Below are 22,776 nucleotides of genomic sequence, written 5' to 3'. Positions count from 1 at the left end.
TCAAGAGAATATTCTAGATGTGAATTTAATGCACAATTTAATTTAATTTAAAGATCCTAACTTAGACTGAAGAACAAAAATACACACAGCTTACAAGGTAGAAGAGATGATGAGAGACACTGACACAGAACGTCTCCTAGCCTGGGAATCAGGGATCCTTTGTTTGGTTTTGAAGGATTCTTGACATAAGATCTTGCTGCTATATATCGCAGGTTGGCCTCAAATTCAGTCTTCCTGCATCAGTCCCTTCTCCCACCTCCAGTGCTGGGGTTACCTTGTCCATCTTAGAAACCATGGTTTTAATTCTTGCTCAGATTTAGCCATTCACACTATGGGAAAAATCATTTCACAAGTTGGCCTCCATGTGCTCATGTGTAACATGAAAGAGTTCACTTATACTAAAACTCAGAGGGTCTTTTGTTTGTGAAAATTATATAACTAAATACACGAAGAAGGTGTTCCTTATCATTAGCCATTAGGGAAAAGGAAATTGGAATCACAACAGGTCATCTCTCATGCCCCTGCCACCATGACAGTAGGAATCGCACGTTTAATGCTGCCAGCTCCCTCTCTGTAAACGGCATAGAATACAGCAACTTTGCCAATTCTCTTTTCAATTTTACTTTCTTGGTAGTCTTAAATCACATACTATGTGTCAAATTCAGTTAGAAAAGGGCATCAAAGCAAGTAAGAGCTCTGGAAGGAACATGGGGTCAGAGGTCAGTAGTAGAAGAAACCAGATCTTGGATGACCAGCTAACCTTTTCCCTCCCTGTTTTTAGCTTTTTGAGTGAAGAATTCTGAAGTCACCTGCAGAGACTTTGTACATTAGAAAGTAATTACTGGTAGTTTATCTCCCCTTCTTGGATTTGAGGGTTTCTAGAGGACGGGGGAACATAAAAGTACATATAAGAGACCACTATGTAAGTTAAGTTAAGCTGCTACACTGAACTAGGCTAAGATTCAGAGGGGAATCGGTCATGTTGATGTTCTACAGAGCCAAACTGCAAACTACATTGCTCTCTGACATCTGAACAGCCAGGAGGGTGCTAACCACATTCCCAAACAAGCTATTTGATCTGCACCACAATGCAGCTCCCCGACCCTCACTAAAGAAAGAAACTGAGGCTAACAACTGATCAGTTATTGTCCTATGTTTTCCTCTCCCTGGGTTACCCTGGAAACTAAAATGCCAAGACAGAATCAGTAGACTTTTGTATTCTTAAGGAATGAGGGTGGAAAACAGTTACTGGGTTATTATTTTGCAGTGTTAAATTATAGTTACGGGGCTGGAGAGATGGCTCAGAGGTTAAGAGCACTGACTGCTCTTCCAGAGGTCCTGAGTTCAATTCCCAGCAACCACATGGTGGCTCACAACCATCTGTAATGAGTCCTGGTGCCCTCTTCTGGCCTGCAGACATACATGCAGACAGGACATTGTATACACAATAAATAAAATTAAAAAAAAAAAAAATTATAGTTACTTTTGATTGTCTATATTTGATAATATAAATAAGTAGGATAATGTACATTAATATGTTGTACTAAACTCTTAGGGACTATTCATTGGTCTTAATTCCATCACCAGTGCAGTTGAAGGAGCTCATGTTTCTTCTAGATTTCAGCTTTTTCTTTCTCTTTCACATTCTTCTTTCCCAGAACAGCCATGGACTTGAGTTCATGGCACTTGTTCCATAGCATCTTATTTTCTTTAATTTTCTTTAGGAGCTATGTTTGTCATGTAATCAACTGCACATATTTAAGTTGTATAATTAATTATACGTGTAAAAATGTTACGTGATCAGGGAAGTGAGCATCCTTACTCCCTCCCCCCACCCCCCACTACTCTTTCTATCTCCTCTGTCCATCAGGGTGACTGCTGTCTGCTTCCTGATAATGTAGACTCAGTTGTAGAAATTAGGTCTTTTGTGAATGGAATTATGAAGTAAGTACTCTATTGGTCTAGATTCTTTAACTTAGTGTAATTAATAGATACTTACATAGACAGGAGTTCATTTCATTGCTAAGTATTGATTAATGTATCACAGTTCATCTTTGTTTCAAAACCTTTGAGATATTTTTCAGTTTATAATAAATGAAGCTGCTGTGAACAATTTTGCGTAAGTTTTTATATTGACATAAAAAAAATGAGTTTCTCTTGAGCAAATGGCCATGTCACAGGAAAGACACATATTTAACTGTTTATGAAACCATAAGATTGTTTTGCAAAATATTTGTACCATTTTAGATTTCCATTAGCAGTGTGTGAGAGGTCCAGTTGCCTCATAGCCAGCACGGGCTGGTCTTTACAGTAAATAGGCCTTGATGTTCCATTGTGGTCCAGTGTGAATTTCCTGATCACTTACAATGTTGACCACTTCTTAGCTTCTTTAGTAAGGCATGCTCTGATCTTCTGCCCATTTAAAAAAAAAAAACAAACTGGATTTCTAGACTCATTTTTATGTTCCATATGTCAGTTCTTGATGAGATTCCATTTATAAATACTTTCCACTTCCAACAAATTGTCTTTTCATTCTCTTACATATTTCAAACAAAAAATTTTGATAAAATCCATTTTTTTAAAAAAATAGAACGTAAGTATAGGAAATGTCTTCCTCAGAGTTAGATTCTTAGCATGCTACAGTGAATTTTAGAAATAGTATGTCTTCATGCAAAAGTGTTCTGAGATCTTGATTGGGATTGCTTTGAATCAATATACAAATATAAATCTATAGATAAATCTAGAGTTAATATGGTAACAACTCCAAATCTAATCACGAATGTTCTCCGTTTATGTGGATATTCTTTCAGGTGTCTCAGTAATGCTTTAGACTTGAACCTTCAGTTTTAGGTCTTGCAAATGTTGTATTATCTCAAAGTTCAGTGCCATTTTAGTTGATATGTCTGGTTTTATTATGCATATGTGTTTGTGTGTAGGTGTATGCAAATGATCACACCCTCGTCAGAGGTATAGGATCCCCTGGAGCTGGAGTTATAGGCAGTTGTGAGCTGTCTAACATGGATGATGGAAACCAAATTCAGGTCCTCTGCAAGAGCAGTACATGCTATTACCTACTAAGCCGTGGTTATAGCCTGGTTGATACACCTTTTTAATTGTCAAGTTTCAGTTGTTGATTGCCGGTATGTGAACATACCATGACTTTTTTTTACATTGCATAGTACTTTCACATTCCAATTACTTAGTTATGTTGCCTTACTACAAGCTTGGCTGGGTAATGTTTCTGTCTTATCCTTTCACCTTCATATTGTGGAAATAGACTTGCTGAGAGAAAATAATAGGAAAGGAGAGTCAGCATTTCTAAGTATTTGCTATCGGATGAAAGTGACAATTTTCAAGTTGCTAGAAGGAGCTTAGTATAATTTAAAACAAAATTTTATTAACAACTCAGCCATATAAAGTTACCTATTGGATTGGAGGTATGGTTGGACAATAGATACCTATTTGATGTTGAGCACACGAGACTAAATGAAGTCACCCAGAGAAAAGAATTTAAAGAAGTTAGTAGGTTCACTGTGGGGGTGGGGTTGCTGGCACCTCAGCTTGTAAGAAGCCTGCTGGGTGCACTGCGCTTCTCTGGGACCTGAGCCCGCTGTCAGTCATCCCTCTCATGCTGGATCCAACTTCTCCAGCAGCCAAACCAGCCAGATCTGCCACATTCTTCTCCCGTGTCTAACCCGGTCTCCACTCGGTCCCACTAGTCCAACCACTCCTACCTGCACTGCAGCAAACCCCTCCCTGCCTGCCATCACCCGCCGGTCCCTCTGGCACCACATCTAACCTTTCCACTCATCCAGATCTCCCAAGTTCTTCAGGGTCTAGCCTGGTCCCCCCGCACAGATCCTCTTTTCTGCCACAACCTACTCTAGATTTAAAACTAACTAAAGAAGTCCACGTGCCCAAATACCATTAAAAAATAAAATGTGAAAGATCAAGCCAATATCTTCTCTTCAAAACCCACCAGTTCAGTCTATAGAAATGTTTGCCAATGAGAATTACCTAGAAGAACCCCAGGACACAGAATTTAAAAGAACAATCATAAACTTCAAAGAATTCAAGGAATTTAAAGAAGACACAAACAGCTCCATGAAATTAAGGAGAAAGAACTTAAGGAAAATAAATGTCCAAGTGATGCCCGATAAACACAGACAAGGCTGATGGACATGATGAAGACAATCCAGGATCCAAGAACAAAATTCAGTAAGGGGACAGAAACACTGAGGAAGACTGAAGCTGAAATGAAGATGGGATTGAAAAACTCAGTAACTCAACTAGAAAACTCAAAGGAAAACTTTACAAGTAGACAAAGTAAAGGATCTAGACCAAACAAACAAGGAATCTGAAGAAAAATATTTTTAAAAATTAAATGTGAGACACCATGAAGAAAACCAAACCTTTGAATTATAGGCACAGATAAGGAAGAAGAATCTCAAATCAATGATATAAATCAGATCTTCAATAAGATGATCGAAGAAAACTTCCCTAAACTAAGGAAAGACATACCCATACAGATGCAAGAAGTACACAGAACACCAGATAGACAAGACCAGAAAAGAAAATCCCTATGGCATATCATAGTTAAAAGAGTAAGTGTGCAGAACAAAGAAAAGTATCCTGAAAGCTTCAAGAGAAACACACACACAGAGACGACACATAAAGGAAAACCCATCAAGATACATCTGATTTTTCCTATGGAATGTTTGAAAGCCAAAATAGCCTGGAACAGTGCATTCTAAGTCCTAAAAGACCACTACAGCCAGTCCGGAGTAATAAACCTACAAAACTATCTGCCTTAATTAAAGGAGAAAGAAAAACTGTCCATGGCATAAACAGCCTAAAAAGATTTTATATCCAAAAACCAAAACAAGAAGATACAGGAAGTATTATTTCGGGCTGGAGAGAGGAATGAGCAGAGCAGAGACTGGGGAGAGACGTACAGAGCGTTACTCTACCACAAAGTACCACTGAGGGCACAAACAGCACCAGAAGTCAGCAACAGGATGACCACGATTAACACACATGACAACACTGTAGTAACAACTTTAAATATTAATGTCCTCAATTCGCTAATCAAAAGACACAGACTGACTGGCTGGATCAAGAAACAAAATCTACCTATCTGTTGTCTACAAGAAACATCTTAGTTTTAAAGATGGGTACCACCTTAGAGTGAAAGGATGGACAAAAATACTTCAATCAAATCAGGCCAGGAAGTAAACAGGCCTTCTTATCCTAGTATCTGACAGACTAGACTTCACATCAAAACTAAAACTTCATTCTAATCAAGGGAACAGTTACATTACTATCCTAAACATATGTGCACCAAACCCTTGTGCAATCAATTTCATTTAAAAAAAAATATACTACTGATTTAAAAGACAAAGATTAACATCAGTCCATTAATAGTAGGTGATTTGAACACCCCACTTTCTCTAAAAGACAGGTCATCTGGACAAAAATAGATGCACCAGGAGTAATTGACATCATACATCAAGTGGATTTAACAGATCCACAGAATATTCCACACAAACACCAAAGAATACACATTCTACCCAACAGCACATGGAAGCTTTTCTAAAATAGATCACATCCTGGGACACAAAGCAAACCTTCACAAAGTAAACAAAACAAACAGACTTAAATAACTGCTGTACCCTGTCTGACCACAGTGCAATAAAACTTAAAACTGATAGCAAAAAAATCTCTAATAAATGTACAGACTCATGGAGATTAATTTCAATGATGAGCAAGTCTAAGAAAGAAACAAAAATTTACCTGGAACTAAATGAAAAACAAAAATACAATTCAACAAAGCCTCTAGGACTCACTGAAAGCAGCCTTATGAGAAAAATTTATAAGTCTAAGCAGTTACATTAAAAAAAATCACAAATAAGTGACTTAATGATGCAACTCAGAAATCTGGAAAATCAAGAACAAACCAAATCCAAACCTAGTTAATGTCAAGAAATAGTAAAAATCAGTGCAGAAGTCAATGACATAGAAACAAAGAAAATAATGCAGAGAATCAACCAATCTAAGAGCTGGTTCTTTGAGAAGATAAACATGATTGACAGACCCTTGGCCCAACTAACCAAAAGAAAGAAAGAGAGGATCCATAGTAATGGAATCAGAAATGAACGGAGAAATACTATATCAGACACCAAAGAAACTGAAGATATTATTAGGGAAAAGGGAATATTGTAAGGAAAGAAGAACTCCCAAACCCTTATGAAGCCTGTATCAACCTTATACCAAAACTGGTAAAGGCACAACAGAAAAAGAAAACTACAGGCCTATATCCCTAATGACTATAGACTGAAAAATGCTTGCGAACAGAAAACAGACATACGTCACAAAGATTATACTCTATGACCAAGTTGGCTTTATTCCTAAAATGTAGGGATAGTTCAACACATTCATGGCAATAAATGTCATAAACTATATTAATGAACTTACAAAAATCCCACAATCGTCTCAATAAATGAAGAAAAAAGCCTTTGACCGAATCCAGCATACCTTCATGATGGAAGTCTTAGAGAATGTAGGAGATGGGGCCATTGAAAAGCTGTGAGGTCTTACACACTTCAGTCTGTTATTATGAGAGAGGACAGGGAAACATGGGCACGGTGGGTAGGTACATGTCAGGGGAATACATTCTCTTTGTATCTCTGTTTTCTCCCTGTGAAAGCCTGATAGGGACATTGACTCCTGTGAGGATGAGGGAGAAGGGATGAAATCGCTGCTTAGGATAAGGATACAAGATGTAATGTATCTGACCGAGCACCGCAGGGTCACCGGAGGTTAGTAGTCCTGATGTTAAAGTGACCACCACCAGCTCGGCTTTGTTTCTCTCCTCCTGTGTTCCCCTGGAAAGGCTGAGGTTCTGAGTGGGCACTGATGATTCCTCCTGGACTAGTCAGGTGACAGTGAGGAGTTTAGAAGGATCAAAGGGAAGGGAGTAAATTAATGCTGTTCTAGAGTGGGAAGAGTTGGGATTGGTGAGGCACAGTGTAAGGATTAAGACTTAGGGCACGAAAGTACTGAATGGGGGGGGGGTGTCTTTGATTTTAATCTGTAAAGGATTTTTAGTCTTGGTCAGGCAAAGGCTGAAGAGCAGAGGTCAAGGGACCTCAAAATTCAGAATCTTGGAAGGATTGTGAATCTTGGAAGGATTGTGATCTCTGTGCATATGGAATTTGGGCTTAGAACTGAGGCTTTTCTGCTGTTTTTTAGTATTGGTTGCATTGACTATATGGAAAGGCTTAGTCTCCTTTCCTGCTGAGAGTTCTGCATCCCTTCCATTCTTTCTCCTCTTCACCCTTTGTGTATTGTGGGATTTCCTTAGTATCGTCTTCCATGCCTTCTATGACATTTTTTTGTTTTAATTATTGTGCCAGTAATTTTCAAGAATTCTCTCTTGCTCATTAATTTCCCACAGTATAGTTTTTTTCATAGTTTTAGTTTGGGGGTGGGGATAGAGAGATGGCTCAGCGGTTAAGAGCACCGCTGTGCAAGCTTAGGGACCAGAGTTTAGATCCTAGCATCCACTCGATAAGCTAGGAGAGGTTCTGCATACACCTGTAACACCATCAATGAGTAGGTCACTCAGAGGAGGGTTGTTGGAACCTGCTGCCTGCCAGCCTAACCTAGCCAAACACCACAGACTCCAGGCTCAGCAAGAGACCCTGTCTCAAAGGACATAAGGCAGAGAATGGTAGAAGACACCAGACACTCTCTGGCCTCAGCATGCATGTAGAGGTGCCTACACATGTGCATACACCATCTGCACACACGCACATATATGCACATCTTTTTGGTTTGGCAGTTGTAATGCATCTAACTCTATCAGCAAATATACATCTTCTCCACTAAGTTCATGCTTATACTCAGGTATTATGTTTGTACATAAAAATTTTTTCTAAATTAAGTACGTTGTGCTCTGTAGTTAAGTGTTACATATCTTTGCACTTTAGGTGTCAAAAAATAAAGATGGAAAAGAACAAAGTGAAACCGTGTCACCATCTGAAGATGAACCGTTCTCCTGGCCAGGTCCCAAAACAGTTATGTTGAAGAGAACATCTCAAGGGTTCGGTTTTACATTAAGACACTTCATCGTTTATCCCCCGGAGTCTGCGATTCAGTTTTCATATAAGGTAAGAGGATTCCATCTCCTCTGGGCTTCTTCCCTTTCTCACCTCCCCCCTTGCCTCCTTTCTATCTTAAAATAAGTGCTATATTTGCATTTTCAAATCTTTTTATGTATTTTTAAACCTATAACAAAAATTTTAATTTCCGAAATATACTGATTCTAAACTATAGATGTATTTTTCAGAGACTTCTAGTTTCGTCTTACTCTTTGTGATATGTAACTTCCCCTACTGTCTAGACAGATTCTGTAGTCTCTGGACAGACTATGGCAGTTGTTGGTTAAAATACGCTGGTGGTTACAGAAACTTAAGAATAGAAACTGCTAACTTTTGGGTGTATCATATGGTGGTGAGTCAGAGTCTTAAAGCACGGTGATCAGGGTAAACTGCATGAATATGCTTCAGTAGAGAGCACTCCTGTCAGAAAGGATCTGTGTGTGGTGATTTTAGCTGCAGTTGACATATGGATTCACTGTTCTTTACCACCATTATTAGTGTTAGCTTACTTCATCCACAGCAGAGATGTGGAGCAAGTGGTATTAAGCCCCAACTAACAGACATGAAAACTGAGTTAAGTCCTGTAAGTAGAGAGGGCCTGGAATTTGAACTTGCCTAATGTATTGATTAAAGACATGTAAAGATAATTGTCCAGTTGTATCTAGAGACCACACTTTTTTTGTTTTTGTTTTTTTTAAGTTTTTGAGATAGACTCTCACTATGTAGCTCTGGCTAACCTCAAACTCAGATATCTGCCTGCTTCTGTCTCCAGAAAGCTGGAATTCCAGGAGTACTACGACTCCTTGACCCTCACTTCTTTTTCCCTAAATACCTCTTTCCAGGAAACTGTATTGTAGGATAACCTTTGAAAGGCACTGAATATCTTTTAAAGGTTATGAATAATTTCTGCTGTTGGAATTAGAATTTGCTAGTCAGGTTTCCTAAAATGTCGGTACAGCTGCTGTCTAGCTACTTTAAGAATCTATTGATCTTAAAAAGCTCTGATAGTATTACTTACATTTTCGCTGGATATACATGCTAGAGCTGTGTAATTTTTGTCTGTTTCGTTTCGATCACAAGGAGCATGTAAGTAATAGAATTTCTATAAAATAATTTGCTTAACACAGGTTAAAAATATATCTGTATTAGTAAGTGTTTGTGGAGTCTAAAGAATCCGGGTCTGACCCCATCTCTGTCCCATATTAGCTCTGTCACCTTGAGCACAGCACTTGGGGACAACAGCATGCCTTGTCACAAGTTGTGTGATGACTATGCAGCATGACACATTTGGAATGGGAACTGATAAACAGTAATGCTCGGGATAGCCATGTGAGGCCAGGATATTCATGCGCGTAGGTCTGTCTTTATATGCTTTCCCTGGGAAATACATATTGGAGTATTTTCCACTTTAATATTGAAATTTTATCAATTCACTCAAAGACTGTGTGTGTGTGTGTGTGTGTGTGTGTGTCTGTGTGTGCCTGTGTCTATCTGAGGAGTAGACCTAGGGCCTTACACATGACACTTGACAGGTGGGCACTGCATCACTGAGCTGTACTCCCAACCTTAAGAGAATTTAAAATAATTTTTAGTGTTATATAGTTTTTAGAAAGTGTGCAATTGATAAAAACAATGTCTCTATTATGTCACTTAGCTGGCAACCGATTAGTCTCAGAACAGAGCTTATAACCAGAAGAAGAAAAACAACATTTGGGCAGCCAAAATAAAGGTCAAGAGTTATGTAATAAATCACCAGCCTTCAGCCAAAGCTCCGTTTTCCTTTCTACAATGCATGGTAGCTTTGATTCGGTCAAAGGCTCAGCAAGTACTCGCCTTGATGTGTTTTCATACTAGCTTTTTAAAGTTGCCCGACTAACTTCTCAGCTAGACATAGGCAGCATGGCAGCGAGAGCCTAAAGACAGCAAGCAGATGAACTTCCAAATGAGTATAAGAACTTAAACATGGAGCCATTAGCTCTGTGTCCTGTTATGGCCACCGAGAGCTCACTGAAGGTCACTACAGCACAGTAAATAATGACCCCCGGCTCTCATTCAGCCTCACCTCTCCAGCTGCTTGTGTGCTGCCTCCCCCTAAATACCTCCGTGACGTACCCCACCCTCATGCCACTTTTCAGAACTCAGTTGATTTCTTGTCCCTAACTTGGCTTCACTCACAGCCTTTTTTTCTTGTGAAAACTCCACCCTTCTGACAAAGGTGCTTAGTAAGATTCTAATTGGTATTAATTATAGACCAGGAATTTGCTTGAAGTTCAGCTGTGATCAGATAAGAGTTTACTGTTGGTGCTCAAATGTATATTTTGTTTTATTTTGTAGGATGAAGAGAATGGAAACAGAGGAGGTATGCCATAAAATCTTCATACTTCTCTAAACGTTCCCCTGTGCATTCTCGCGGTTGGGGGCTTGTATTAACTGAATTGAGTTCACGTGTAAAGCGGTTTTGAGGCGTGAGAATCACGGGAGTTGAATGTCCTTTGCTGTCACATCATGGCTTTGTGAATTCCTTCAGTGGATTGGTACCGTTTGAACACTAACGCTTTCCGTATTTATGCAGCAGAGTTCTAAGGACACTGTGTGGAGGGTTTTGATTGAGGTCCAAGGGCCTTTGTAAACTTAGTGCTCCTTTCAGGGCAGGAGCGTGTTGTGTTTTGTCAAGGTGGCTTCAGGTTCTTCTTCCTCCTATTCTTTTTCTTAAATACACTTAAGGACCTTCGTAAAAGATCCAGGCTGAAAAGGGGTTATTTCTTAATAATTCTGATTTGATAATTTTCAGTCAACTTTAATGAGTTAAGTTCACATGCAATAGAATAGATTCATAAAAACTTTATTTCTGGGGCTGGAGAGATGGCTCACCAGGTAAAAGTAGTTGCCGCTCTTCTGGAGAACCTGAGTTCGGTTCCCAGGACCCACATACAGTGCTCAGAGGTGCATTTTTCTAGCTCCAGGGGACCTGATGCTTGCTTCTGAAATATCCATAACTGTGATACAGTGAGCAAAACTAAGAAATTGACATTGTTGGGGTGTTAGTACGTTAGCTACAGGGTTTAATGTCATCGAGTTTTCCACTAGTCTTGTTGGTTTTGTTGGTTTTTTGTTGTTGTTGTTCTAGAATCCCACTTTGCACTCAGTTGTGATACTTCCTTAAAGTCCCCTGGTCTGTCTTCCCTTCGTTCTTTTTGTGTCTCGTGACCTCAGCATTGTTGAATCTGCCAGTTTTGTTTTGTAGAATTGTTTATTCACTTGGTTTTGTCTGATGTTGTCTTCTTACTATGAGTTCAAGTTTAATGTGCTTTTACCAATAACACCACATTTGCACCAATTATAAGTGTGACGTGTGAGATTTAGTAAATGTATAACCCATGAATCTTCCATTCCCATCAAGCTATGATTTAAAAAAGTAAGTATTCCACCATTTTGGAAAGTTCCTGTGTATTCTTTTGTAACTCATTTGGCTTCTTGTCAATATAGAAGTTTGCATTTTATGGAATTTCTTGTCAAGTAGAACAATATAGAATATTCTTTCTGTGTCTTTGCCTGACTTGTTTTTTTAATGTATGTATGAGTACTAACAGTATTACTTTTTTTTTTTTTTGGCTGAGTAGTTTCATTTGAATCTATTCCACTTAGCCTTACTGTATCTTTGTTGTCCGTATCTTGCCAACCTGCTTTGGGGTCCTAGAATTATCATGTATAGGGTGAACATGGAAAGGAAATCATTTCTTTTGGTATTGTCATGTAGAAAGCATCAGAGATGTCACCTGTGCAAGCTGGGGCTCTCCTGTCTCCATCTGTTACACACGAGGGTTAGGACGAGTTCCAGATGCTCCTGCTGGGACAGAAACGGGCAGCTGACAGAACCAGCCCCGGGATGAGCAAAGGGCATTTGAGTTCTCTGTCATCTTCCCATCATGTCCTAGGCTGGTGTGCTGAGGCAGATATGGCACACACAGAATCTAGAATGTTTTGCTTGTTACAGGGGAAATGCATGCTTAATAAATCTAGAAAAATATAATCAGAAAGCTGTGTGTGGGCGTTATGTATCTGCCACGGCCTGTTGAACTAATTGGATGTAGTTATGTGTGTAAGTGGGAAGAATAAATTTAAACACCTCGAGGGGCCAGGTATTAGAGAAAGAAACTTAGAGAGGAATAGTAACATGCAGATAAAGGATAATCTATCCATTTTATACCTACATTCAAGACGGGCATTTGTCCACATGCAGAAATACCATGTTGTGATTAAATAGGAATAAGTTAATGAAAAGAAAGGGTACAAAGTTGGGGGGGGGGCAGGAAAAGGGGAGTGGTTCTGGGTAGAGTATGGGAGGGTCATATGATCCAAATAGGTGAAATTCTCAAAGAAACTGACACATTTGGAGTAAAAACATTAATTTGATTGACAGAAGATAAAGTGTACATAAATTTGTGCTGTGGGTCCAATGTCATTAGAAAAAAGCTCAGTTTGCTTTTAAGCTTCTTAACAGGCAAAGGATCAAGTAAGAATAGTAATAGTTAGGGATACACATCACCTGGTTTTTTTTTTTTAAAAAAAAAAAATCTTGTTTGCATTGAAGTCCAAGGACAGAGCATCTTATATGTCCCTGTTCTGGAAAACAAAGAGAATGCTTCAGCAGTATTGCTCCAAATGGCTAATTTTCCAATGAATTTACATCCCCAGGATGCAATGCCTTTAAAGCTGTGGTTTTCCACCTTCCTAATCCTGCAGTCCTCCAATACAGTGAGGCCAGCCTGGTCTGTAGAACCACGGCTACACAGAGAAACCTATCTTGAGCCCTCCCCCCCATTATTATTATTATTTTTTGGATACTACATTATAACTGTAATTTTTCTACTGGTATAAATCATAATATAAATATCTGATGTGCAGATGGTCTTAGGCGACCCTCGTGAAAAGGTTGTTTGACCCCCAAAGGGTTCACAACCCACAGGTTGAGAACCACTGCTTTAAAGGGTTTCTCAGGCTAGAGAATCATTGTGCCTCAGGAACACTGGAATACCTGTGGACTAGTTGGTTATCTCAGCATTGCTGCTGGTATTTCACAGGTGAGGCCAGAGGGCTCTGAACATCCTACCAGTAAGAAGTAACTTAGAAAGTCCAGAAGGTATGGCCCTTTTGTCCCTGAGGAGAACTTGGGACACCTAAAGACGCTTGTCTGTTACACACTAGACCTACACTTTGGTATGGAAGAGCGCTGCTTGGTTTGGGGAGGGCGAGGGAGTGTGCCATCAGCAGGCACTTGAATGCTTAATCCAACCAGACATCAAGTGTGTGTTAGGGGTCTGTTAACCATGAGGATGAGGTAATGGTCCTCTTTTGTAGATAAAGGAGCTAAAATAGCTCATGCAGATCACATGGCTAGTGAGTGGCAAGCTGGACTTTTCAAATCAATTCTCTCACGTACCCTTTAAGTTCTTAGTTTTGTTTTTAAACTTGCATCTGTTGACTTATTTTTAAGTATTCTTCCTGATTTCTTTTTTGTTTTTCACAAGCATTTTACTTCACAAAAATGTTCTCGCATTTAGGGCCAAGAGTTATTAGGTAAATATATAGTGTGTTTTGAAATTGACCCTGGGAAGCCTACATGGAGAAGGTTAAGATCAAGGAAACTTGTTTCCTATTTGTGAACACCTAAAGATAAAACATTCACATTAAGGTGAGGGAGCCCTAAATACCTTCTAGAAGGAAATTTTACTCACAATGACATTCTGAACAGCTGTTTAGCTATGGACCTAAAAAATCCCCTGAGCCTGAGGAGTTTCCAGTGGTTGTCTGCCTGCCTGGTCGTACTTCACCTTCCAGGGCTGTGTGTCCCCTCCCAAGTGTGCTCACGGGCTGCACAAAGCCCTCTCAGCCTAAGCATAGTAATAGCATTTCAGCTAAACTAGTTGTGCGTTGATCATAGTCCATGCTAAAAAACTTCCGGCTCCTGAACAATGAATGACTTATAGATGTGGGGTTTTTTTGAGTTCACCCTCCTCAGAGGCAGCTTGTATATTATTCACTGTTTGAATTTAATGGAATGTTGTGAGTTTTGTTTGTTTCCTTTTAAATTGTGTTTCCAAGCCTGTTGAGATTATGAAACTTTCGTGTGAGTTGTGTTTAGTGTACTAGAATCCCAGCCTCCAGTGTAGTGATCGGAGATGAAATGTGGCCTCACTGGAGAAGAGGTAACTGCTAGAATTGTATTCTAATGCCTAAGAGACCCTGCTGGAGTGCCACCATTCTGTAAAGCAACTAAAGTCTATGTTTGATATTTTTTCCTGTTGGCCATTTAGTAAAATTTCTTTTGGCGTTTAATTTTCTAATAATTAAATTACCCAGCCTTTTTTTTTTTTTTTTTTTTTTTTTACATCCCATACTTGGGTATTATTTTATGTTTTAAAACATTATTTTTCAGCTGGGCATTGATGACATATGCCTTTAATCCCAGCACTCCGGAGGCGGAGACATACAGATCTCTGAGTTGGAGGCCAGACTGGTCTTCAGAGCTAGTTCCAGGACAGCCAGGGATGTTACATGGGGAAACCCTGTCTTGAAAAGCAAAACAAACCAAAAAATAGTTTTCATTCTTGAATTTTCTGTTCAGTGATGTAATACAAGAAAAGACCATATACTATTTTGGAGAGAATAGCTGTTGTGGACAATTGACCTTTAAAATTCTGGAGTAAATACTCATAATCATATGAGAATAAGGTTGGCTGTTGCTATTATTTCCTTTTCTTAGTTCCGTTGTTCTAGCATGTTAATAATGGGGTGTCTCAGTTGTGACATTTGTGATTTGGTTATTTCAGACTGAATAGCTCTGTAGTCTGTACTAGTGTGCTCCAAGAGTAACAAGGCCCAGGACAGGCCACATGCAAGGAAGTCGTTCGCTGGCACTGGGCGTTCCTTCGCTGGCCTTAGGCATGCTGGAGCGACTCAGCATTAGCACCTTAGAGTTGGAACCACCAGAGCCAAAGCCCTTGGATTTAAGGCCAGTGGGAGAGTCCATCTAGGAAATCTTGGTTGGCCTCTGTGTCCATGAGCTTTCGCTCTTTAGAAGTCCAGCCTTCACCATGCGTTCTCTCTTGTGCTACTTCTCAATCCCCAGGGAGGGAATTGCATTGGATCAGTTAATCATTCAGTGCAGATGTACCAGAAACAAGTGTGCTTCGGGGAAATGCATTTTTAGTGATGAAAAGAAGGCTTATAAAGCTGAGAAAATGCAGTCTATTTGTGCTAGTATTTCCATTAATTTGCTGAAAACACATTCTTTCAGAATAGCATAGCTAAAATATGGACCTAAAATTGTGTTGCAAGAAGTTTTTCTTCTGGGCTGGTCAGTAGCCAGAGATTTGGTGGTGAGTGTGAGAAATACATTTACATTTCTTTTCAAATGCAGCATTCTAACTGAGCTCTGTGGAGGCCTTAGCTGAACCTTGTAGGATACATGTTAATTAGGTTGTTTTTAATGAACTTGACTGGATAGGTATTAATTCATTGCATATTTTCTGTTAATTTTTAGTGCTGCTTAGTAGAACAGCCATAGGTGTCTTAGTCTTGAGCACATCTTAGGAAGAAGGAGAGGTAGATGGTCATGATGGTGAGTGACAGCAGTGCCACGGTGGGCAGCAGTGGTGGTGACAGCGATGTTCTGGGGCTCCACTCTTTAATCCTTAGGTGCTGTAATTGAGATATGCCATTTAAGTCATTAGCAAGAGGTAGAGTAGCTGGGTTCTGGCGTTTCCTCTCAGTTTCTGCCATGGCCTCTCAGAGCTTAACTTTTGTGGAATTCACTCTTGAAAGTGTGTAAGACAGAGGGTCATATGTTCTCTTGAATTGTACACACTATTAATGGATTGCTTGTGCAGCTTCAGGCGTGGTTTTGGCTTGCACAGCGTAGCATTTCACACACGTTCTTTAATTTCCTCATTTTTACAGGCTTGTTTGTTACTGGCTTTTGTTTGTTGAGCCTCTGCCTAATAGCAAGGCATAGTTATTATCCTTTTTTCCTTATTTCTTTAAATTTATCTATTTATTTTACAGCCCGACCTCAGTTTCCCCTCCCTCCTCTATTCCCAGTCCCTCCCCATATTTATTATCTTAATGTCTGAGTTTGCTTTTCATTATATTTTCATTATATTTTTGGTATGTGCAATGTTTTTGTCATTTATCTTTATGAGATGATAAGGGAAGTCCTAGGTGTGGACCTAAAATAAATTAGATGTAAGCAAAGAGTATTTCTATAGAAATATTCATAACTGTCTTTTCAAAATAAACACTGAATTTGACCAAAATATTCATTGACATATAAATAGGTAAATTGTGATATATAGTGGAATACACACAGAATCGGATGAACCTTGAAAATTTTTTCTTTTTTTGGACAAATCATGCCTGGCTCGGGAACATTTTTTTTTGTCATTAATTATAATAAAATTTACCACTTTCAAGCTAACAACTCAGTGGCAGGTAGATACAGAATGAAAGGCATGTGAGAGGTTCATCTCTATATAATATATACTAGCACTTAACTTTTTTATGGTTGGAATACTGTTTCATATCTGTATCTTTCTCTCTCTCTCTCTACACACACACACACACACACACACACACCACCACCACCACCACCACCACCACCACCACCACCACCACACCACACCACACCACTGTTTATCCATTTACCCATTGTTGGACAAGTAGACTGAATAGTCCTTGTAGCTGGAGAATTTTTCTCCAGCTCCCACCGCCAAGTCCCGCCAGTCCCAGAGCCCACTTATAAAATAAACACACAGACTCTTACATTATTTAAACTGCTTGGCCATTAGCTCAGGCCTATCTTTGTCTAGCTCTCACTCTTATATTCAGCCCATTTCTATTAATCTTTACTTTGCCACGTGGCTCGTGGCTTACCGGTACTTTACATCTTCCTTGTCTTGGCGGTGGCTCCAGCTGGTCTCCCTCTTCCTTTCCTGTTCCCTCAATTCTCTTCTCTGTTAGTCCCGCCTATACTTCCTGTCTGGCTATTGGCCAAGCAGAGTTTATTTACATATAGCCATATCCACAGCAAGTCCTTATGGCTGTTGTGGTTGGTGTCACTTTGAACATGTATGTACTGACATTTGAGCCCATGTTCTCAGTTCTTTGGATGGATACCCAGGAGTTGGTTGCTGGGTCACACTCTTTTCTACAGAGGCTTCAGCATTTCCATATGTCCATGCAGTGCAGGAGGGTCTCCAGTTCTCTGTATTCTTTCCAACAAGTACTATTTTCTGTTTTTGTATTAGAGCCAACTAATGGGTATGAAGTGAAATTTCATTGTGGTTTTGATTTGCATTTCCTTAACTGATTAATGCTTTTGGATAATACCTTTCTGTGTGCTTATTGGCCATTTGTGTAACCTATTTGGAGAAATATTTGTTGATGTCCATTGCTCGTCATTTATTTTTATTTTATTTTTTTTTTTTTTTTGGTTTTTCGAGACAGGGTTTCTCTGTGTAGCTTTGCGCCTTTCCTGGAACTCACTTGGTATCCCAGGCTAGCCTCGAACTCACAGAGATCCGCCTGCCTCTGCCTCCCGAGTGCTGGGATTAAAGGCGTGCGCCACCACCGCCCGGCGTCATTTATTTTTAAATTATCGTTTTGTTATTGTGTGTATATGGGTGTTTTACCTGCATGTATGTCTGTGCACCGTGTTTGTTCCTGGTACTTGAGGAAGGCAGGTCAGGGTGTTGGGTTCCTGGAACTAGAGTTGTGAGCCATCATGTAGGTGCTGGGAAACGAACCCAGGTCCTCTGGAAGAGCAGCCAGCTCTCTTAACCACCGAGCCCTCTCTCCAGCCCTTGTTGCCCATTTTTACAATGCACTTGTGGTTTTGTTCTTCAGCTGTAATAGCTCTTTATATTTTTATTTTTTTCTCAGTTTGTAGGCTCTGCATGTTCAAGATTTTTCTTATTTTTTGCCCTTTTTTAGAGGAGGGGTTAAAACAAGAAAAATTTATTCTCTTATTGGCCATTCTATCTCTTCATTCTCCTGATAGTGCAGCTGATGAACAAGTGTTTTTGAAGAGTATTTAGTTCATCTACTTTTTACTTTATTACCTGTGTTGTTAAAGCATTTCAGTGAGTGAAAAAAACCAAGCATAAAAAAGTATATACTGTTTGATTCTACTCATACAGACTTACAGGAAAGACGGACCTAAACTCATGCACGCTGGTTTGAATGACTGGGAAGAAAACAAAGATTTTTTTTTTCAGTGCTGCTTGTAGAAACCATGGTTTTTGGCAAGTTCCCTAGATAGAGCAGTGTCCTCAGCCTGAGGGAATACTATATTCAGATTATGCTGGTGCTTATCTAGGATATACATTTGTTAAGATAATTGAACCTTGCACTTGATGTAGTTTATCTTAGTTGTAAGTTACAGTTACATCTCAGTAGACGATTTAAAGAGTATGTATAGTTTGTTCACCCTACCAGCTATAGACGGTAGTGTAGGAATGTTTTGAACAGCACATCTATGGCCCTTCTTTTACCTGCTTTGAATCCAAAGGCATGCGTATGTAGGAGTGGCGTTGCCGAGTCACAGGGACAGGCACAGGTTCCTGCCAGTGTCCAGTGCCGTTGGACCAGCCTGTACACTAGCAGGCACATGCACACACTCCAGTTACTGTGGTGTCACCTGTGCTAATCTTTTAACAAACTTTGGTCACTGTAGTTGGCATGTACAGTGGCATGGGTTGTAGCTTTAATTTACATTTCCCAGAAGACAAAGCTGATTACTTTCTAAAAGCTCAAGTCCATTTGAATTATGAATTTGTAGGTATTCTTTTAAGTATTTCAAGTGAGGAATTTGTTGGCTACATTATGTATAGTGGATGTCCGTTGATCTTGCTTTCCAAATTCTTACTAATTCTGTTAAGTTCCTTATTTTAATGTAGTCTGAATGGGTGATATTTTGTCTTTAATGCTTTGAATTCTCTTTAAGAATTTTGTTATACTCTGTGGACAGGAAGTGCTCCACTGTGATATTTCTAAGGTGCTTTTTGTTTCATCGGTCACAATCAAAACTGCAGTTTGCCCGTCTTTATTGCCTTGGTGTATGGTTTGAGTTTGAGTTGAGTTTTTTCTTATGATATTTATTTTGATTTCCACAGTGTTCAGTGTGAAGTCTGTCCCTTTTTAGTTACTGTGTAGCGGAAACCACCTTACTCATAAAGTTGTCTGTCACGGTGTTGGTCTGTCCTGGACTTTGCTCTATCCTGGGAGTTGGCTCATGGCTTGTTGTTATATAGCTTCCAAATGGAGAATGTAGGGTTTTTTGTTTTGTTTTTTTTTTTTTTTTGGTTTTTGTTTTTTGTTTTTGTATTTGTTTGTTTTTAAGAAGAAAGGAACATGACAGAGACCATAGGTGCTTACAAAGCCCAAAATATTTCCTAGCTGATTGTTTTCAGACACACATCATCCATGTTGTTCCATTGGTCATTTTATTTGCATCAAGACAATACTGCTTTTGATTGCTGTGGCCTGACAAGTGGTTCTGCGGCATATTCTCCTGTTTGTCCAGGATACCTTGCTCGGACTGAGGGATCACTAACTCGGTGCTTATCACTAAGCCAGCATGCATGAGGTTCCAGATTAAACCTGCAGACAGAAAAGAAGAAAAAGAAAAAAATATCCTGGCTAGTTTTGTTTATTATGTACTCTTATAAAGGTTTTAGAATTGGGTTTTCAGTTGCTAGATTTTTTGTTGTGCATGTACTACTTAGAAAATGTTTAAGAACACTTCCCTTCAGGAGGCAGAGGCAGGTGTGTCTCTGAGTTATTCCAGGACAGCCAGGAATACACAGTGAGACCCAATCTCAAAAAAGAAAGTAAGCAAGCAAACAAACAAAAACCACGAAAACAAAACAAAATCCTTGGTATGTTGAAGATTGTAGATTAGTCAGTCTGCATTTTTTTGGAATAATCCTTTGCTTTTTCTCTGTTCATCTTTTGATGTAGTGAGTGTATATTGATTGGATTTTTAGATGTTAAACCAACCTTGTGTTGTTGAACCAAACCAAGCTTGTTCATACTGTTGTGCTTATCTGTAACTGAAAGTTTTTCTGTGCCTACCCAGCTCCCTCATCCTTGCGTTCCTGCAGCCGCTCAGACCCAAATGAACACACAGAGGTTTATATTAATTACGAACTGCATGGCCTATTGGCTCAGGCTTCTCGCTAACTAGATCTTACATCTTAAATAACCCATTTCTATAAATATATTCTTTGCCATGTGGCTCGTGGCTTACCGGTATCTTTACATCTTGCTTCTCATGGTGGTGGCTGACAGCATCCTCTCTGTTCTGCCTTTCAATTTTCTCCTCTCTAGTTAGAGTGTCCTGCCTAACCCTATTCTGCCTCACCATTGGCCAAACAGCTTTGTTTCTCAACCAATCAGAACAACATATTTTCACAGCATACAAAAAGACAATCCCACCATCACTTAGCATTATTGGCTTTGTGTGGTTTTCTACTTGAAGATTCTTGCTTCTCTGCTCAGTGACTGCATTGTGATTAGCAGACACCGAGCAGCAGCAGCTAGCAAGATGGGATGACTCATGCAAAAGAGTTAGTAGGGGAAACGATTATGATGTATGAATAACTGAAGAGGACTGGGAAAGGATGGTGTGATACAGATCTGGCCCTAAGGGAGAAAAGTGAAGGGAAGATTTGTTAGGAGAAGCCTCAGATTCATTCTGCATCTACAGAAGTCTCGGCTAGGCCAGCAAGCAGTGGGAGCAATCTTCTTAAAGAACTCTGCTTTGGGCAGCGGTGGGGACATGCTGGCTTAGTGTGGGCCTGGCAGTGTATCCGATGGCTGGGAGCTTCTGCCTGTGAATGTTCTCAGAGGGAAATGTGAGCACAGTATCTTCATGCTCGACAGGCTGGCCTCTTCGTCTCCATCCCAGCTGAAGGCATTAGATGCTTTGCAGGCTGCCCTTGTTGGCTGGTCCTTTACACCTTGTTCCCCTCCCTAGCCTCTGGAGACTGTGGGGCTCTTTGCCTTGTCTAGCTTTCCTGTAGTGGTCCATGGGAGAAAGAGTTGACCATGAAGCCAGCTAGCAAGCTATGTGTATTTAGAAACTTTTATGTCTTTATAGCTAGTGGAAAAATTCATTTTTTTGTTTAATCTTTTACATATGTGTATGTATGTATGTATGTATGTATGACGTGTATGAATGTTTTGCCTGCATGTATGTCTGTGTACCACTTTCATGCTGATATCCTCAGAGGACAGAAGAGGTCATCGGGTCCCCTGAGACTAGAGTTACAGATGGTATGAGCTGCCGTGTAGGTGCTGGGAATCAAACCCCTGTCCTCTGGACAGCCAGTGTTTTTAACCACTGAGTTCTCTCTCCAGCCCCTTGTTTAATGTTTGTTGTAAGAATCTGCTCATTCAGACTTACTTATAAATTCCTTTTTTGAGATTAAAAAAGCCATTTCTCCTTCATGCTTTCTACTTGATATGCTAACTAATATATTTTCATATTTTTTTTGTTTGTTTTTTTGGGACAGAGTTTCTCTGTGTATTTTTGGCTGTTCTGGAACTCACTCTGTAGACCAGGCTGTGTGGTGGGTGTGGGGTGTGTGTGTGTATGAGGGGTGTTTGTGTTGTTTTTTTTCTGAGACAGGGTTTCTCTGTGTAGCTGGCCTGGAACTCACAGAGATCCGCCCGCCTCTGCCTCCTGAGTGCTGGGATTAAAGGCGTGTGCCACCACGCCAGCTATTTTCATTCTTTTAATAGTTTGGTAACTCTACTTATTGCCCTACTGCCTGTATATCATTTTGTGCTGTGTTGAAATTCAGTTTTTATTTAATGAGATTCCTTTGTCTTTCCCCCATTTTTACTCTGTACATTCTTCAGTCATCTTGGAGATACAACTCTAGTCTTACTTGGCTTCTGCTGTTACTACTAAGACATCATAATATGGTCATACACATTTGGATGTAAACACATAGACCTATGCACACACGACACAGACACACACACAACACAGACACGCACACACGACACAGATACACGCACACAAAACACACGCACGCACGCACGCACGCACGCACGCACACACGCTCTTAAGGTTTTTCTCTGTATCTTTAATGCTCAGCCGTTTCCCAACAGTGTAGTATCTGAGGATCTGATGTCTGGTGGCGTCAATGGAGCTTCTTGAGACTGTGGACATCTTTCCTCCTCACGTTTCATCAGTCTATGCTTCTTTCTGGGGTCTCTGTTAAATATTTTTATTTTAAAAAATAAATATGGCTAGATTTTCATGGTTTTGCTGGAAATAAAGAAGCTAATGGATGGCCGGTTTCAATGTTTTTGAAGGGCTACTTTATAAGAAATGTTTCACAATTAGTAGAAGATTGAAGATATGTTCATTCATAGTACACTGGTAAATCCCTGCTCATGGAGACAGCCTGTTGGTTGTTGATGTTTGGTAAATTAGGTGAGAATTTCTGCCCCTTAGTTTACCTGTCCAGAGGAGCTGTGGCACTAGCTTGGGTTTGATACTCAGAAGTAAGAAGCAGAAATTGGTCCTGAGACAATGCAAAGG

General features: G+C 39.8%; 1 protein-coding gene across 1 annotated transcript in view; it reads left to right on the top strand.

Annotated features, from left to right (window-relative positions):
* The window catches only part of Arhgap21 (Rho GTPase activating protein 21), a 126,909-nt gene that overhangs the window by 46,834 nt on the left and 57,299 nt on the right, over positions 1 to 22,776 (top strand). Inside the window, exons 3-4 of the mRNA XM_059263672.1 lie at positions 7,992 to 8,171; positions 10,497 to 10,521. Of these exons, the coding sequence (XP_059119655.1) occupies positions 7,992 to 8,171; positions 10,497 to 10,521 (205 nt within the window). The remainder of the gene's footprint in view (positions 1 to 7,991; positions 8,172 to 10,496; positions 10,522 to 22,776) is intronic.

The sequence above is a fragment of the Peromyscus eremicus genome, chromosome 5 (assembly GCF_949786415.1).
Source record: "Peromyscus eremicus chromosome 5, PerEre_H2_v1, whole genome shotgun sequence".
NCBI classification, from domain to species: Eukaryota; Metazoa; Chordata; class Mammalia; order Rodentia; family Cricetidae; genus Peromyscus; species Peromyscus eremicus.
This window is presented reverse-complemented; position numbering and strand designations above follow the sequence as displayed.